This window comes from Mobula birostris, chromosome 11, assembly GCF_030028105.1.
Source record: "Mobula birostris isolate sMobBir1 chromosome 11, sMobBir1.hap1, whole genome shotgun sequence".
NCBI lineage: Eukaryota > Metazoa > Chordata > Chondrichthyes > Myliobatiformes > Myliobatidae > Mobula > Mobula birostris.
Window position 1 is genome coordinate 100,039,544 of NC_092380.1, and position 20,629 is coordinate 100,060,172.

General features: G+C 38.0%; 1 protein-coding gene across 2 annotated transcripts in view; it reads right to left on the minus strand.

Moving 5' to 3' along the window:
- Positions 1–5,630: 5,630 nt before the first annotated feature.
- Positions 5,631–20,629, minus strand: part of zdhhc13 (zinc finger DHHC-type palmitoyltransferase 13) — a 67,973-nt gene continuing 52,974 nt past the window's right edge. For both annotated transcript variants that reach the window (XM_072272761.1, XM_072272760.1), the window contains 6 exons: positions 19,625–19,687; positions 17,993–18,086; positions 15,960–16,043; positions 12,264–12,421; positions 9,216–9,310; positions 5,631–7,573 (listed from right to left, as the gene is read on the minus strand). In XM_072272761.1, coding sequence (XP_072128862.1) covers positions 7,435–7,573; positions 9,216–9,310; positions 12,264–12,421; positions 15,960–16,043; positions 17,993–18,086; positions 19,625–19,687 — 633 coding nt within the window. In that variant the 3' untranslated portion in view covers positions 5,631–7,434. The remainder of the gene's footprint in view (positions 7,574–9,215; positions 9,311–12,263; positions 12,422–15,959; positions 16,044–17,992; positions 18,087–19,624; positions 19,688–20,629) is intronic.

The following is a 20,629-nucleotide window of genomic DNA, read 5'->3' on the forward strand; positions in this document are numbered from 1 at the left end:
TGAAAACATACTGGTGCAGAATTTCCATGATCCTTCAGTTCAGAGGTACTGTTCCTTACAAGTTTCAGACTCTCCAGTAGCAGCTGGATTTATGCTTTAACAAAGATTAATTTGTTTTCACTTTAGGTAGTCTAGAAATGTGTGACAGATGCATGAGGCAAATGTGCCAATTATAAATTAAAAGCTTTATTCATTTCTTTGATTGCTTGTAAATGTCACATCACGGCTTTTAGAGTTAACTGTATTATCTGAGTAACTGAGCACTCTGTAAGAAATATCCTGGCAACATATATATGACAAAATAAATCAATACTGCAATGACTGACCTTTCACAAGTTGTGCTCTTTAATTTAATCAGAAACTGCATTTTTACTCGTATTTTCTATGATGTCTAACCAGAATGATAAACTGCACAGGCTGTGTTCGGCAGTCTTCTGTCCAAAAGGGCTTCTGTATTTAGTCTCTTGAAAGTCTATTAAAACAAGCCATTATTTTGTAAATCTAATTATTTATCACCACTGCCAGAAAATTAAAGTTATGCTGTTCATTAATTCAAGGGCATTGACTTAATCATTTTTTAAATGTAATTACAGTCCTACAACAGTGTAGCAGGTGTGATCTTGCTGCAGTTAAAAGCATAAGTAGATGATCTTCTATTGGCTTTTCTTGATTCAGAAATAATTTTTTATTAACACCAGCGTGGATAACTTCACTCACCTCCACACAGAACTGATTCCACAAGTTATGGACTCACTTTCAAGGACTGTACAGGTCATATTCTCAGTATTATTCATTTACTTATTTATTATTAACATTTACACAATTCGTCTTCATTTGCACATTGTTTGCTTGTCAGCCTTTGTGTGTAGTTTTTCATTGATTCTATTGTATTTCTTTGTTCTACTATAAACGCCTGCAAGAAAATGAATCTATGGGTAGTATATGGAGACATATATGTACTTTGATAATAAATTTACTTTGAACCTTGAAATCCTTCAACAAGATCCTGAGATACATCACTGACCAGAAACTAAACTTAAACCACTCACTAACTACTGTAGGTAGCTACTACGACTGGTTAGAGTTCTTGATATTTCATTGAGTGAGTGTCTTGTCCATTCTCCAAAGCTCTTCTATCTCCAACAAGATACAGACTATTCAAATGCACATTTCTGGGATGAGTGTAGCTCCAACAACACTCAAGCCGTTTGACACCATCAAGAACAAAACAGCTTGTTTGATTGGGATTCCATCCACCACCTTGTAGCTTCCCTCTCCTACTAGCATTGGTTCCAATACCATCTGCAAGGTACACCACAGCAACTTGCTAAGTCACTTCCCAAATATGGAATCTCTACTTCCCATAAGAAATCTAGTGCACGGGCAGGCATTACAAGTAAAGTTCTCTCCTAGTCATATACAGTAACTATTGCATCTGAATCTTAACAGCATAATGTGGGTATCTCTGCTGTATAGAAAGCAGCTCACAAATAGAAATAGACATAAAATAATGGTCTTCCTGACAAAACACACATTCTACAATTTTATAAACCAACCCCAGCTCATCTGCCCCTTCAAGAGCTACCTAACCCAAAGACTATTTAGAAATGCTTCAAAACTGGTACAAAGTTTTGCAATCTATTTGTAACCAACCACAATCTATTCTAGTTGCTACCATCTGGGAAATGGTACCGCAGTGTAAAAACCAGAACCAACAGGCTCTGGGACACCAGGCCATCAGACTGAATAACATTCACCTGCAACTTTGATGTGTGTAGACTGATTTACATGCCGATTTGAGTGTATTTCTATGTTACATTGAAATTCTATTTATTATAAATTACTATGATTGCACATTGCACATTTAGATGGAGAGATAACGTAAAGATTTTTACTCATGTATGTAAAGGATGTAAGAAATAAATTCAATTCAATTCAGTGTCGACATGCTGCAAGTAGATATTCTCATGAAGCATCTAGACAAGCAATTGAATCATCAAGGGCATGGCTGACTATGGACGGAGCTGGTAAATGGGACTAGTATAGATAGGACTTGATGGTCAACAGGAATTTGGCTACTATCAAGACGTATCTGATTCTGTGTTGTATATACCAAATATAGGCAATGCTCATAGGTTTTCAATTAAAACTCTGTGGTACTGTGCAAAAGTTTTAGGCACACATATCCGGAATTGTCAGCGTGGAGCGGAGAGCAGGTTTGTAAATCTAGCAGGATCAAAGGATGTTGGGAATGGCAAAGGTGGAGTGGTGCAGGAGGGGTGTGGGACAGGTGGCAAAAGAGTGCCAGTGGGTCGTGGGTGCAAACACACCCAGCTCTGAAACACCAGGCAAGGTAATTTGATTCCAAACAATGGTTAATTGATCATTACAGAACGTCTCTGGTGCTTCCCGCTCTCTCCCTCTCCTTTCCTCTTTTCTCAACCATTATTCCCCTCTCCCTGCCCCCTTCCTGCTTCAGTCCATAATAGAGGCCCAAATCAGAATCAGGTTTAACATTGCTCACATATGTCATGAAATTAGTCTTTTTTGTGGTAGCAGTATAGTGCAAAACATAAAATTACTACAGTACTATGCAAAAGTCTTAGGCACCCTAGCTATATATATGTGTCTAAAACTATTGTCTGTATGTAAAATAACACCAAGGTAAATGAAAGTTCTACTTCTGTTTCAAATAATCACAATCGTTAGTCCACTTAAAATAAAAACATAGTGTATAAACTACAGCCTCTCGTTAGGTTTCCATTATTTGACTCACAAGAATCTCACAAGAATGCACTGCTGCCACCTTGTGTCCAATCTGGAAATTGAGTAAAACTACAGATGCTGAAATCTGAAGTAAAACAGAAACCCTTGAAGAATTGAGCCTGTCAAGCAGAATCTGTGAAAAGAGAAATCAATGTTTCAGGACAATAACTTTTCCTCAGAATTGAGGCAAGTGAGGAAGCTTTACTGTTTGCAGTGGTGATCCCGAGCATCCTGTTGCACGCCACTTTAATTCTCAATCACCCTTTTTCAACCTGTATTTTTTTTAAATGTCCTTATTCAAGGGATGTGGGCTTTGCAGGTTGAGTCAGCATTTAACTATCCATCCCTAGTTGTGTTTGAGAAGGTGGGAATGAGCTGCTTTCTTGAACTGGTGCAGTCCTTGTATTGGAAGTATACCTCACATCTGTGACATACACTTAATGTTTTAAGGTCTTGCTTCTTCTCCACCACTACCAGATTTCTGAATGCTCCATGAACCCTACCTCTCTACTTTGATCTCTTGTAACTTATAGTAATTTTTAAATTATACAAGGCACTCTATTGCTGCTGCAAAACAACAAATTTCATGAAATATTTCAATAATAAACCTGATTCTGATATGCTAGTCACCTCACCCACTTTCATAGTGAAGATCAATGTAAACTAGCACATCTTGTCTTCTGTCCAGAAACTTCGCAACCTTCCGAAATGAACACTAAATTTCCAATCAAAAAGTACACTACTCCAGGAACTCAGCAGGTCAGGTAGCAACTGTGGAGGCAAACGTTCAGTTTATGTTCTGAGTTGTGATCCTGCAGTAGTACAGAGTATAAAGGGGTCAGGATAGAGAGGCAAGATGCAGGGGTGAGGTCAAAGTTGGGAAGTGATAGGTGGAACCAGATGAGGAAGGATTATTGGGTGAAGAGAGCCAGTGGAACTGTAAGGGGTGGAGGTAGCAGCAGAAACTGGGAGGTGATTATTAAAGACAACAGAGATCTGTAGATTATGGAATTTGATAAAGGAATGTTGTGAGGGAAACGAGATAAGGGACGGATACTCGGAGGTGAGAACAGCTAGGGAGGTGACAGGATAAGGGATCGGGTTGGTAGAGTTCACCATCTTCAGGTAAACTGCTCACACATCATTTCTGATTATTATGCTTATGTCTCTTTCTCACACTGTTTCTTTAAAATAGCTTGTTAACTTATCAGGCGATGGGGAGCATGATTACTATCTTATATCTCCATATAGTCTTTTAGACATCTGTCCTCCCCCAGCTCTGCTTTAAAAGCTACAGACCCCTCTACACTACCCACCCCTCACTTCTAAGGAAGGATCATTGACTCAAAATGTTTACTACTTTCTCTTTCTACAAATATTGGTATAGAATGGTATATTGGAATTGTTCATCCCTGACAAACCTAACTGAACGCATTTTGAAATGGTGACTAAAGCAGCAGACAAGGGAATGTCTGCAGATGTCATTTATGAAATGACATCTGTAAATTCATATATGGTCTCTAATTAGGGACCATGAGGTAAAGCTGAAGGTCATTTAAAGGCAAATTATTGACCTAATTAGGAAATTGACAAAGCAATAGCAGATCGATAAGGCACTAAACAGTTGAAAGAGATATAGGAAACACAATCACTATTCAACAGAATAACTGGGAAGGATAATAAAAGATTACTGTAAAAAAATGTAAAAAAGCTTTTAAAATATTAAAATTATTTCAGTTGGTTGGGAGGTCTGGGAATAAATCAGAGACTGACTTTCAGGAAGGGTCAGGAAACACATTTTGACCAAACTATTTTCTGCTGAAGACATATGATGCTGGGTCTAATACTTCCATTGAAGGTGTTACAGGATATCGTGCTATAAGGGACTTGGATCACAGAACTCGATGTCATTGAAAGATGGATTAGGTATCTTCCTTCATTCTGCTGGAAAATCAAATGCGCCAATCAGTATATCATGTCTTTTGAATAAATGTGGATATATTCACGATTAAACTATTAATTAGAGGTAAACAGCATGGAAACAGGCCCTTTGGGTTAGATCCTCAATCACCAACCACAAAATTACACTAATCTTATACATCAATCAACTTTTCATTCTGCGCACATTCTAATAAACTTTCCTCAGATTTTCCCACTCCGCTAAAACTAAGAGCAATTTCCAATCGCCAGTTAACCCATTAACTCACACCTTTGGGAAACTACAGCAATGTAGGGAACATGGTTTGAGGGAGAAGGTGCAAATTCCACACAGACAGTGCCAGAAGTCATATTGAACCTGGTCCTCTGGAGATGCAAGTTGCGATTCTATGAGGTGAACTACTGTGTGGTTTAAGGTTTCCTATTTCAATTTTTAAGTGACGTAGAAGTTAACAAAAAAATTATGTTTTATAATGATAAATAACTTTTATACCTAGTTTGAGGGAACATTAAGGTTGAGGGAACCTTAATAGTAAGGAGATGACAAACATACTGATGCTCAAAACTGAGCATCTGCAGTCCTCTATCCCACCCCGCCCTCCCCCACACCACCACTCACCTTCATTGCATCTCTCTCTAACTCTTTCCATTCCTTCCTGGTCTTCACATTCCTGCCTCAGCTGATTTATTCATTTCACTGGACCAGCTTGGGTCTAAGAGCCTAACACATTGCTTGTCTGCTTGTGTGATTACTCCATGAATCTAATGTTTAATTTGCTGCCTCCTTGTTTCAGGAATTTGCTCAAAAGTACAGCAATTGTACACTCAGGCCAATAGAGCAAATGAAGGTTCAGGCCGATACTGTAGTTTTAACCCTTGATGAGCAAAGGTTACATCACTGCAGTCAATTAACACTTTTGTTTCAAAGTTTTACTGTATTGAGACGTCTTGCATAAAAATACAAATTATGAAACATTCTTAAGTCAACTGTATATACATGTCATTCATTTTAATTGACAAAACTGTTTCATATGACTTAAAAGTTCATGAGGACTCACTTCACAGCGTCTCAGATTTCCAGCAAATATATAAAATTGCTGAGAATAGCTTTCGTATCCTCGAAATGCAGCTGGTAGCTGGCTGTATTAAGTCTTTGTAGACAGCAATTCATTGATCATCTTAAAATATATGATGCATCATGCTTAATTATACCAATGGACTCAGTTAACTGCTCAGTTATACTAGAAAAGCCATTTTCAGACATTTCATCTCAGACATTTCCTTTCTTCATCTTTGCACGTTAAGTCTGACCTCTACAAAATCTGAGCCTTCAGGAGTTTACTGTTCCTCCGGGTCTGAATTCTTGTAAGCTGTGCGTTCAATCACTCATGCCTCCAAATGTCTAGATCCCAAGGACGAGAATTACCAAAAGTTTTCAAACCTCTCCCCGTGATTTAAGAAGTTTCTTAAAAACACTATTTTGACCAAGCTTTTGGCCATTTAGTCTTAACATGTCAAATGCTATGGAATAGCATTCCCATGAAGCATTGCATGACGTTGGGTTTTGCTATATTAGCCAGATCTGTTAAAAGAAAAAACTGTCTAACACAATACTCAGGGGTAAATTGAAACTGTTTAACTGAACTTTAATGACCATATTTCTTTATTATCTTTAGTATTCCCCCTTAAAGTTTATTAAAATAAATAAGCTTTAGGATGAGAAACACAAATGCTTGGTGATATGCTTGATATTATAATTAGCCATATGCCTATACTTCATCTCCTTTCTATGGTTGAATATGTAAAGATGAAGCAAAATAAGAGCTCCAAGCAAATTTAAATGTGGTACATTGAAGCAAATATAATCACAAGTCTGTAAATTTGCAGTTTCTTTGTCTAAATAAATGAGACAGGAACCACTGCTGTGTAAGGAACTTCATGATGTAAATGGTTACATAGTGGATTAGTTTACTGTAGGTGTTAGGCTCTAAATTAAAGCTCCATCTGTGAGAAACAAAGAGTTAATGTTTCAGGTCAATAACTTTTCCCTGTCTTAGGACGTGGGTCTGGAAAGCAAATTTCATTGTCTTCTCAGAAACCGTCCTGCTTTTAGAACTAAACACTCTGTTTTTAATTTCAGATTTCCAGGATCCGCTGTGCTTTCGCTTTAGTATCAGAGGTTTACTTGCTGACAGCAAGTCTGGATAAAGATAAGGGGACAGTATTTTCCTCAGTTTGTGGTTACAATAATTATTCCTATACAACCAAATCAGATTGTCTAAGTGTTGGTACAGTTGGAGACAAGAGAGAATGCAACGAAAAGTTCAGATATGTCCAGAGCTAACTTATAGATGACGATGGATTTTTGAAATAAAAGCAATTAGTTTTTTTAAACAAGTAATCATTGTAAAAATACATATTTTGTTAAAAAGTGTACAATTTAATATAATTTATAATATCAATTTGATTTTAATCTTATTTCACAAATATTTGACTATATTTTGCCTCCAAAATATTACTTTCTTTGGACTAGTACCCCATTACTTAATGAAGTTGAACATGACTTAAACAATTTAACACAAGTCACAATTTAAATTACTGAAATCACATCACCTGAGATATACATGAATTATACAACTGATAAGAACCATCTGCCAACTCTTTTATCTTCTGTCAAAAACAAGAAATCTATACATAAAAAAATTATTACAATTCCCCCACATACACTTCTCATATAAACTGAAACTCATTTGTCCTTGGTTGGTCAAAGCCCATTGTGTACTGCTGACTCCAGTCAATTTTGCTTGGCTTGAGCAGACCAAAACAGCGGCATTGGAAGAAGTCCACTAGGTTCTGGAAACAGCCATGACTGCAATAAATACAATTTTCAATTACAAACTAAGATTTGATAAGAAGCATAATACATCCCCTCTTATGTTCCACAAGCAACATGGCTCTACTGAAGCAATGCTGGATATATCAGCAATCGAACTTCATCGCAAAACACATACGTGTTTCTGAAGTCATGCCCTCACCTGCAGTTGAACACAGGAACAGGCTAAGCAAGTGAAAAGGCACCAGCAAAGAGGTCTCTCTACCTGTCACAATATTAGTGGTTGCCTGGTGTCCAATGGGGACCGGCAAAAATGCTGGGGGTTAACCTCGTGATAGATTGGCGTCCTATCCGGGGGGGGGGGGGGGGGGGAGAGAGGGAGGGGAGTCTCGTACTCTCAGTCGCTTCACACCACGGAAACCGGCATAAGCACCAGCCTGATGGGCCACGAGGCTCATGACAGACTTTAATCTTAATCTAATTTAACAGTTTATTCTGGACCCTTTTCAGCATATGCTGCACTGGATTAAGAGCCAAAACTTTGCTGCAATAATGAAATTTTGTTATCCTTGTGCACAATGCATAATTCTCTGGTATAGCTGCTATCGTCTTCTATTTTGGCTGTGGTGCTACACATGTTTTTGATTACAATAATTGCTGGTCAGAGATAAAAATGATGGATTACTCTTTGTGCAGAAATCCTGGGACTTTGTCACTTCAAGGGCAGTTTCTGTAGATTTTATGGCAACTCTATCAATTTTCTAATGCAAACATTAAAAGATGTAAACATCCTGTATCCTTGAAACAAGTGGTAAGCAAGCAAATTGATAGACATTGGAAAATTGATATAATGAACATATCCATGGAAGTATTTTGTTCTCTATCACAAGCTATTAAACCTCAGTTCCAAGATTTACACAAGTAGCCAAGGCTAGTTGTAATATATCCTAAATCCTGGGTGAAAAAGCTGTTCCATAGGTTCCTATTAAATCTCTCTCCTCTCACTGTAAAGCTATGTCCTCTAATTTTTGATTTCTCTAATGCTGGGAGAAGGACTATGCACATTCACCCAATCTCTGCCTCCCATGACTTTATACGCTTCTATTTCCCCTTTAATTCTCCTAAGCTCCAATAAATAAAGTCCCAACCTCTGTAACTTCTCTCTACAACCCAGGTCCATGAGTCCTAACAACATTGTTGTAAATCTTTTCTGCACTCTCCTCAGCTGAACGGTATCCTTCTTACAGCTGTGTGGCTGAAATTAAACAAAATATTTCAAATGTGCTGTCATAAATGTCTTCTTGTACAACTCTAACATAATATCCCAATATTGAACCATGATGACCAACATGCCAAAAGTCTTCATCACTACTGCTTACCTGTGATGCCACTTTCAGGGAACCATATACTTCTATTCCTACGTCTCTCTGTTCTATAAACAATCCCAGGGCCCTGCTGTTCACTGTGAAAATTCTACCCTTATTACTCTTCCCAAAATGCAACACTTCATTCTTATCCAAATTAAACTTCTCTTTCCGTTCCTCAGCCCAACTACCCAACTATCAAGATTCCTCAGTAGTGTCTGATACCCATCTTCACGACCACCTACTTTAGGTGACATCTGCAAACTTGCTAAACATACCTTGTACATTCTCATCCATATCACTAACGTACTTACTTGAACGGATTTTGCTGAATTCCAACAATACGTCCAGAATGTGCACGTTTGATCAAACTGAGCCGTTCATTGGTTGTTAGACCCAAATACAAAATCTAAATTTAAAACAAAAATCGGTTTTAAACTGTCATAAACTTTCTTTTCCCCATCTGAACCCCCATTTTTAAAAGTATATTAAAGTAAAGATTGACCATGAAATATCTATTTTGTGATTCAGCAGCTCATGCTGTCACATTGCATTATACGATGCTTTATACAGTGAACCCAATCTTAATCCTGCCACTTAATTGTCTTGCTAGCCAAAAGGACAGGCACTAATACTGCCAAAAGAGCCAGATCACAAGAATTACGTCAAGATTTAGTGAGCTTTGGCAGAATCCTGCACACTTAACTCACTCGAAGCATGTGCTTACTTTTAAAAAGCTACTTTTCAAAGGCTGCTTCCCTGACGTAGTTGCACAATAACTCAGCAGACTAGCGTGCACAAAAATTAAATACACACGAAATGTATAAATGATACAGAATATTCTCTGCATGAGAGGGTAAATTTAAAAAAAAGTTCTGCCATTTCAACTATTAAGCTAAAAGCATAATATCTTCCCCTTGTTACTTTCAGAATGCTTTTGTGAATGTGATACACTTTGTAATTGCAGATTTTGTTTAAGTTAACAAAAGCCTCAGTTTGTAGTTACACTATTTCAACAAAATATACTTGAGGCGGACTGCAATTACTGTAAAAACAATGTTTACATTTCAGAACTTTTTATGATAGATCCAAATTAAGATTACAAATTAAACTAAAGTACATATTTGGAGTACCACCTGCATGAGAAAATACCAGGATAGTGAAGTGTGAAACTGTATTTGAATCTATTTTAGAATTTTATAAAATACTGTGCAAGAAGCGTTTAGGGTGAGAAGCAGTGTCAGATCACTGCACTGCTCCAATTGCTGAAATGAGAATTTCAACAGCTAGAAACAGAGTTAAGGTTTTGTTTTTAATACGTGCCTCTTCATCTCTGACCAGATACAAGTGTGAGTTCATGCCTTCAGATTTTGAATTCAAGAATAGCTTGACAAACCCTATCAAGACCAATGCAATTGGGCTCGGGAAAATAATTTTAAATGCTCATTTAAATACAGTAAGCTGATTTGTACAGGAGCAGTGTACTGTATCATGATTGCAAGAAGTCATGCTGAAAATCTGCTATTAATTTTTCTAGGTTTTAAACTTGACAAACCAAGCTTATGGCTAATAATGCACAACAGTGGATAAATAAATTGATCCACTTTACCCCCAGCAGGCTGAGGGTAGCAGACACCAACAGAATCAACAAACTCATTCGTAAGGCCAGTGATGTTGTGGGGATGGAACTGGGCTCTCTCATGGTGGTGTCTGAAAAGAGGATGCTGTCCAAGTTGCATGCCATCTTGGACAATATCTCCCATCCACTACATAATGTACTGGTTGGGCACAGGAGTACATTCAGCCAGAGACTCATTCCACCGAGATGCAACACAGAGCGTCATAGGAAATCATTCCTGCCTGTGGCCTTCAAATTTTACAACTCCTCCCTTGGAGGGTCAGACACCCTGAGTCAATAGGCTGGTCATGGACTTATTTCCTGGCATAATTTACATACTTACATATTACTATTTAACTATTTATGGTTTTATTACTATTTAATTATTTATAGTGCAACTGTAACGAAAACCAATTTCCCCCGGGATCAATAAAGTATGACTATGACTATGATACTTTTATTTTTCTATTCAAACTTAATGCACAGGCTAACTCCTAGAAAGCAGAGATGACAAGAAAATCAAAGTGAATTGTTACGAATTGTTAATTGTATTAATCAAGAAATCTAAGTGTTCCTAATAAACAAACTGACATGGGATGTTTATCTTCACATAATATCCTATGCCAATATTTATAGGACATTGAAAGGTGAAATTTCAGATAAATAGAATTTCAAAACGTTCTTATATTTAAAAGAGAAACTGAAGCTATTGGCAACCACCTTCTTCCTATAGAATTGATACTCTGCCAAACCTTTTAGGCTTGCTGATTTTGACCACCCTTGAAGACTCATTCTCCATTTCTCACTGCCTCAGTAAAGCAGCCAATATAATCAAAGACTCCACCTACCCCAGCCATTCTCTCTTTCCCCTCTCCCACCAGACAGAAGATGCAAAAGCCTGAAAGCATGTATTGCCAGGCTCCAAGGAAAACTTCTCTCCCACAATTGGTTATCAACTCTTGAACGGACAAAAGATGGACTCTTTGGCCTCACAATCTATCTCATTATGATCGTCACCTTGTTTACCTGCACTACACTCTTTTGGTAATTTTACACTTTATTCTGCATTATACCTTATTCTAGCTCAATGCATTTTGGAATGATTTGATCTGTATGAAAAGTATTCAAGAAAAGCTGTGCCATTCTGGATCTGTATCTTGATACATGTGACAATAATAAACCAATACCAAATATGAAATTTCATGCCAGCTATATACTCTACTGCCTGTAGCTATCAGTTAGTCATTAACTGCACAAATTATTTGTCACACTTGACCTTCTGTTATAATAACTGCATAAATTCTTAACCCACCGTCAACCTCATTAAATTGTATTCGTGCAACAAACAAAGGCGTTGCGGGAACTCATGTATAAAACACACAAGTACCAACTTTGTGTGTTGCTCCAGATTTCCAGCATGTGTAGTCTTACGTTGCCTTATTATATTTAGCTGCCACATAGCAGTAACTGAGGGTGATTCATGACACAATTGCAGTTCAAGGGTCCTTAAAGAAAAACAAAGGTAGCAATGGACTACTTTTATAAATATATAGAATGTATATTAGTGCTAAAATGTTAAGAATTCTCAAATTTCAACAGAGTGCATAACTGGGCAACTTTCCTCATTTTTACCAGGTGTCTCAGTAAAGTGTGCCACAATTTTATATTGTGACAAGGGGCAGGTTATTGCATCTTTGGCACAGCACTAATTAAATTCCACGGATAATTGGAAATTATTGTTTACCTGATAGAGCTGGTTAAATAGCAGAAATATGACCCATGAGGAATGGAATAGCACTAGCAGAAAAATCCAAACTATCCATGGGGAACATGAAATAATTTGGATCAGAAGTATCCATAATCCATCCTTCTCATAGCTGGTTACACAATGTGAGGACCAGTCTGTAATCATGTGAAATAACAGGGTTACCTTCTAGAACGCTTGCAATACATGCACTCATCACACCCAACATTCCTGAACGCAATAATACAAATCGAATGACTCGTTCACCAGACTAATCACTATACTGACCGCGCTTAAATTTAAATTGTGAATTATTTATTTGAAGCTTTTTTTTTTGAAAACTTACTAGCAGTTAGGATCTCAATATCTAGTTGGCTAGCTTAGAGTACTAATGCTATTGAGGCAAACAACATGATGAGCCACTGTTCCCTCTTATTGGAGAACCCAGGACTGGGGTCATTTAAGGAAAAAGGAAAAAATTCACTCGTGGGTTGTGAATTATTGGAATTCTCCAACTGTCAATATTTGTGAACAAAAGGAAAAGAAGGATATGTGAAAAGCACAGTATTTTGCCATTGAATTTGATATTCAACCATGACCCTAAATGACAAAGCAGGTTTGAGAAACCTTCTGGCCAATTCCTGCAGCTGTACCATATACCCTCACTTTAAGGTATTCTTTTGAACAGATGATCTTATGTAATTATTTATTTTATTTTACTTTATCTTATTTAGATACAGCACAGAATAAGCCTTTCCAGCTCTTTGAGCTGTACTGTCCAGCATCCCCCAACAATTTCAATTTAATCCTAACCTAATCATGGGACAATTTATAATGACTAATTAATCTATTAACCGGTATGTCTTTTGACTCTGGGAGGAAACTGGAGGACCCGGAGAAACCCGTGCATTCCACAGGGAGGATGTACAGAGATTCCTTATAGAGGATGCCGAGACTGAATTCTGATGCCCTGAGCTGTAATAGCAGCAAGCTACACTATACTACCATGGCACCCAAAAACAGACCAAATAGTCAACTGATTAATAAACCTACAGTTAACTTAAAGCTGTGAAACACAGTAAGAAATCATCTTAAGCAGCTGTACCAGTGCAGAAACTTCTCCACATTGTACTTCTTTATTTCACAGGAGTTAACCGTTTAGTCCATTAATTCTAGTTTTCAAAGCACATCCATCAATTTAATATGCTCACTTATCTCCCATTCCCTCACATGCTCATCAGCTCTCTCCTATTTTCCTACACCCACTTACACTGGAGGCAATTTACAGGAGCCAATTAACCTAAGAGGTTCTTTATAAGCCACCTTTAGGAAATAAATTAATTAAAATATACTCAAAGAATTCTTATTAAGGTTCATACAGATAAAAAGGTGTCTGATAGGTAGCCACTCCAATATTATGAATTTTATATTCATTCTCTGAAGAATATGCATCCAATTAGTCCTACTGAAGGAATCTAACTTAAAAGCCATTGCAAATCTTGTAGACAGAAGGAGCCAATGTAGGACAAGGGAAATACGCTCTTCTTGAATTGGATCAAAAAACATTTCACAGTAACATATACAAGATGATGGAGGAACTTAGCAGGTCAGGCCACATCTACGGAGAAGAATAAACAGTCAACATTTCCAGGCAAAACCCTTCATCAGGACTGGAAAGGAAGGGGGAAGAAGCCAGAATATGAAGGTGAGGGGAGGGGAGGGGTGGGAGACGAGAGATGAAGTAAGATGTTGGGACGTGATAGGTGGAAAAGATTAAAAGGCTGAAGGAGGAATTTGATAAGAGAGGAGAGTGAACCATGGGAAAAAGAGAGGTGATAGGCAGGTGGGGAGAATAGATAAGAGCGGAGCCAGAATGTGGAATGGGAAAAAAAAAGAGGTGGAGGGAGGAGAAAACACTGAAAGTTTGAGAAATTAATGTCATCCAGTTGGAGGCTACCCAGACAGAATATGAGGTGTTGCTCCTCCAACCTGAGAGTGGCCTCATTGAGGCAACAGAAGAGGTCATGGACTGACATGTCAGAATAAAAATAGGAAGCAGAACTAAAATAGGTGGCCACTGGTAAATCCTGCCTGTTGCTGACAGTTAAGCCTGATTTATACTTTTGCATCAACTCGACGCCATTACCTACACGCATCGTAAGCATTTATACTTGTGCGTTGGTGTGTCTGCATCGCTCTGCAATTCGCGCAAGTCACGCATGCGCACACACCTGCCCGCGCAAGGCTTCATGGTCATGGTAGTCTTTCTCAGGGTAAACAAGCAGCGAGCGTCTTTTTTCGTAAAAGTGAAATGTGTCCTCCATAATTTCAGAGGTCTGTAAAGCTTTATGGAAAGCATTGCAGCCAGAGTTCCTTCCCTGCCCTTCAGTCGCCCAATGGGAAGCTATTGCAGCGTAGGATGAAATGCAATGTTACCAAGCGGACCAATCACAGCTGCTGCGTTCTGCATTGCCGCAACGCAGTTACATTTTGGGAGAGGTGCGCATCAGGCTACGCGTAGGGATCCACGTCAGCTCTGCGTAGGGTTTGCAATGACGCAGTACTTACGGCGTCGAGTTGACGCAGAAGTATAAATCAGGCTTTAATGTGCTTGACAAAGCATTCCCCAATTGACATTGGTCTCACCAATACAGATAATCACTGGATATATTTGATGATCCCAACAGACTTAAGGTAAAGTGTTGCCTCAACCTGTTTGGGGCCTTGAATAGTGGTGAGGGAGCAGGTGTAGCACTTGTCTCGTTTGTAGAGATAATGCCCGAACCAGACTGCAGATAGTTTACTATCACCCAAACATAACATTGAAAAAGAATATAGTGCTTTCCCAGTATACATGACACATAAACTCTTTTCGGGCTTCCATCCGAGTCCAGGTATCGATTTTAACCACCGCTACAATAACAAACCCCGCCATCTTCATCAGGGATGATGCCTAAGCCCATCTAGTCCGGTGGTATATATGCTCAACTCCCGTCATCCATCCCTCCTGATTGGTTAGTTCCCAACAACTCAGGTTTTCACTGTCTCGCCTTGTTTAAAATCATATTCCAGTTTTTTGTTGAAATTCTTATTCTCTAGTCTTATTTCAATGGCTTCCTTCACTGGGCAGTCCCAAAAACTGCTGGCACAGCACAGCAGTTTTGTGCCAAAGTCAATCCTGTGGTCATTGTGTATGCAATGTTCTGCAACCACCGATTTCTCCAGGTAACCCAAATGGATAAACCTCGGCCCCTTGAAGTAAGACTAGAGTTTAAGAATTTCAACAAAGACAAAGGTCTCACTCTACGTAAAAACTGGAATCCAATTTTAAACAAGGCAGGACAGCTGAAACCTGACCGGTTGAGGACCTACCAATTAGGAGAGACGGACAACTGGAGTTGAGTATATATACACCGGACTATACAGGCCTAGGCATCATCCCTGATGAAGATGGCGGAGTTTGTCACGTTCGCTAAAATCGATATTTGGACCTGGCTGGAAGCCCAAGGATTTATAGCTGACACTGTTTCAATAAGAAGAAGATCAATCTTGCACAAATTATATCATTAAGATTTTTGCTTCAAGTGCAAGCAACTGACTGTTCACTTGAAAGGGAACATAATTCAATTATTATTTAAAATAACAGGTGTGCTTTTGAAAGGCAATTAATAGGACTCTTGGAAAAAGGCCACTTACACACAATCGTTCCATAGCTCATCCAGAGAAGTACAGTGAACACGAAAAACAGGAAGCTAACAAAATATCGCTGATTCCAAGCACCTGTTTTCAAAATAAAAAAATGTGACAAGGGAAATGGTTGTTAAGATTTGGTATTATTTCTCACTAGATTCTTTTCCTTTGAGACTGTGGTTAAATATATCTCAACAATTACAATGTTTTTTATTTTACCAACTTTAATATTATATTGTGTGTAGAAATACTATATACTGTTATTATGAGGCAAAACATCTGCTCCAAAATGGCGAAAAATAAAATTTAAAAAGTGCCACAATTATCAAAATAAACAGATTCACGTTACTAACTAACTTGCAAAATATCTTCATTAACCTGTAATAAAGAAAAAATAAAATTGTCAAAAAAAGAAAATTGAACTACTCCTCAGCCGAAAGGACCATACGGCTGCAATAGTATTCAAATTTGGTCTATTTTACTGGAAGACTTCAGAATTACTTTGACCAGGGGAAGTGAGTAAGCAGATGGAGTTTTACTTTATAACAGTACAGCTATCATTCTGCAACTAAAAAGCCCCTGGACCAATAATAGTGGGAAGCATATAGGATGGTTGCAATATAATAGTTGTAAATAAAAGAAATCCTAAGAGTAACATACAATATCAAACAATACATAGTAGTATTGATTACTCTTGATTAAATCTCTCTAATTTAAAATACATTGCACTCAAACTACACTCGGTGGCTTCTTTATTCCATACAGAGGTGGAACCCGGCGTGGTCTTCTGTTGTATAGCCTAGTCTCTCCAAGGTTCAACGTGTTGTGCGTTCACAGATGCTCTTCTGCACACCGTTGTAATGCATGATTATTTGCATTAGTGCTTCCTGTCAGCTTCAACCAATCTGACCATTCTCTAATGACCTCTCTTAATTCATTAACAAGGCATTTTCTTCCACAGCTACCATCCTCTGATTTTTTTTTTGTCTTTTGCCCCATTCTCTGTAAATTCTAGAGAATGTTGTGCGCAAAAATCCCAGATCAGCAATTTCTAAGATACTTAAACAATCCTGTCTGGCACCAACAATTATTCCATGATCAAAGTCACTAAGATCACAGTTTTTCCTCATTCTGATGTTTGGTCTGAACAACAAATGAACCTCTTGACCACGTCTACATGCTTTTAAACATTGAGTTGCTGCCACATGATTGGCTGATTAGATATTTGTATTAACAAGTAGGTGTACAGGTGAACCTAACGAAATGGCCACTGAGTGTATTTTACAAGGCTCCATCTGCAAGACAGTGGACAATTTTTGTTGAGTTTTGTAGGAACCAACAAGAAAGCTAGCTATGCGGTAGTCTTGGCCTTGATTTATGCTAATAAAAGAAGCTTCAGTGGTGCTACACACAATTTCAGCATTGTAACCACTCAAACCCTCTACTAAAGATTACAAAAGGAAGGTGTGAACTTGGCATTATCAGTGAGAAGAAAAAAAATAGAAAAAAAATAGCCTTAAGAAACACACCCATATTCCATATCATATAAAGCACACAACATAAAACCATTACTCATGCTTTACAAAGAGTAGAATAAAGGTAAACACTCTGACAAATAATTTGCCAACCATGCATTCTTATATAGAAGCACCATTTCATTATAAAGAAACCATATCAAATTATCAAAAACAAAGAAAGCAGATTATTTGGAGATACCTGTAGAAGTGTAATAATTACCATTACGCAGCCCTCACACAGGAAACAGCAGTTAGAGAAAGAAGATTGGTCTGACCCAGCCTTAATATTACTAGCGTTAATACAAGACGACTTTATGGAAACATCATCATCTTGTAACTCACTGACAATGATCAGTGTAACTTTATTTACTCATTCACAGACAATGAAATTTGCAGTACCTCAATACTGATTTCTTGTTGAGAGCTCATTTGGCAGGTTTAGTTTAAGCTAGTTCCAAAACTACCATTCAGAAGTCTGATCGTTTATATATTGAGACTGCACTGCAACAAAAGGTGACTCACCAATACACCGTGCAATCCATAGACAATGATGATCAAACTTGGCTACACAACGGTCACAAACGGGACAGTGTTTAGATCGGAGAGGTTTGCGCACCTGGAAATATTGTCATTAATTTGCAAAAATTATCCACATTCAGAATGTTCAACAGCCATCATAAATGGCTTCAAGGGAGACAAGAGGATCACAGCTGCAATAAAGTAATACATTCACATATATACGTTTGTATTTTTAAAGAATTGCAAACTAGAAAGACGCTATGACAACCAATATTTAATCCCGTAGACACAAGAGACTGCAGATACTGGAACCTGGAACAACAAGACTCAGTGGATCAGGCAGCATCTGTGGAGGGAAATGAATAGTCGATATTTTGCATTGGGATCTACTGCTGTAGTTGTCACAAAGCTCTCTCACATAAATTTCTCAAAGATCAATAATTAATTTAAATTGCGTGTTATTGAAGACTAGCTTCTTTGTCAGCAAGGTAAAAACTACAGCAGCTGTGGAATTTTGAAGATAATTATAGCAGAAGGCTGTTAGAGCCATTTGTGGGTTATTAGTTGAGTCCTACATTTGAAAATTACATTTTGTTCCCACAGCAGTAGCTGTTGATGACCAAGCACGTCAGCAATTCAACTGAATATCTCTGAAGACATACTGATACTTTAGCTGGCAAGAGCTTTTTTTTTTAAAAGAAAGAAAATTACTCTTAGCTTTAAGCTAACTTGGTAACTAGACATAAACTCAGTCGGTAGTGATTCTGAGGATTAAGCAAATCAATATTGCATTTTTCTTCACATGTCTGAATATAAAACGAATCAAAGGGTAAGGATTATTTCAGGGAAGTCACACGAGGTGAAAGATGAGTTATGACAAAGGCTGATTGGCATACTCCTGCAACGAGTATGTACTATAAATCATTCAATCATTATTTGGTTTATCTTTGTTTCTTGAAAGACTTATCTTACACTAACACTTAATTTCCACTCTCAATAAATTAAGACTTAGTTTATGGATACAGAGATTATTTTGTTTTCTGAAGATGATGAAAATTCAATAAAATATTATCTTTTCCTATGTTTCAATATGGTGAAAAATGTACCTATTAAACTTTGAGCCAATATGACCATATCAGATAGTCACATTGTAACAGCTCAATCTACTTTTGCAGGAAAGCTCACCAATGAATTACCTTTAGCAGTGATCATGGGAGAAATAACAATGGGTGATCAAAAAATATTTTGACGGTAACATGCTGCTTCAAAATTTTTAAAGTGCTTGTGAGGTGTAGCCACACAAGCAGAAAGGGAATGGGGCAGGGGTAATAAGAGCATAAATGAACATATTCTACCACAAAAGGGACTGGGTCAGGGAAGAGAAGGTTGGAATGAAACAAAAATCCAGTGGAAGAGGTGGGTGGAGGGAAGAAAAGCAACTCAACTGTAAACTAATATAGTATAAAGTAGAAATGACAAAATATTTGATGTATAAGAAATTAATTAGTAAAAGCAAAGCATTTGTCACACAATATTAGTATTTTAGCCATAATTATAAAATTGCCACTAAGCTTGGCAAGTTAACTTTATTGAAGAATGGACAGTGTTTCAGTATAAACAATAATATTCACTTACAAGACACATAGTGCAGAAGATCCTTGGGTCCAAGCAATCAGCTTCTGCAAGTGATATAACAGTCTGGAAAATAGATTAAATAGTTTTCAAAGATCATTGTTATACAATTAACATAAGTTATTTTATTTTGCATTGCTTCATCTGGCATGGCATACCAAAAAGATGCAGAACATTTTCAAGCTGAATGATTGAGAAATGCAGGTTAGCATCTTTCATATCACTTTCAGGATATCATACAACCTGAGGTACCTTCTGAAATTTTATAGTATAGCAAAATGCAATGGACAATTAACTCATAACAAGATGTCATAGAGCACCATGCTAATGATTGGATGGTATGATTTTACGTTGATGCCATATAAAATTAATTACAGAAAATAAATGTTTACGGTGTAGGTTACAACAAATTGGATGGATCAAAGACATTGTAGCCAAAATGACACAGAATGAGCATAAATAAGTCATCTTCTGGTTGACAAGATGTAAAGACTAATGTGCCTTAAGCCTGGTTTATACTTCTGCATCAACTGGACGTTGTAACCGATGCAAGAAGCCTACGCGCGTTGTGAGCATTTATACTTGTGCGTTGGTGTGTCTGCGTCGCTCTGCAATTTGTGCACGTCACGCATGCGCACTCACCTGCCCGCGCAGGGCTTCGTGGTCATGGTAGTCTTTCTCAGGGTAAACAAGAAGCAAGCGTCTTTTTCGTAAAAACGAAATGTGTCCTCCATAATTTCGGAGGTCTGTAAAGCTTTATGGAAAACATTGCAGCCAGAGTTCCTTCCCTGCCCTCCAGTCGCCTAATGGGAAGCTATTGCAGCGTAGGAGGAAATGCGATGCTACCAAGCGGACCAATCACAGCTGTTGCAGTCTGCATTGCCGCGATGTGCGGTTACATTTTGGGGAGCTGCGCGTCGCAGCAACGCAGGCTCTCGCGTAGGGTTCCGCATCAGCTTTGCGGTGACACAGTACTTACGGCGATGCGTTGACGCAGAAGTATAAACC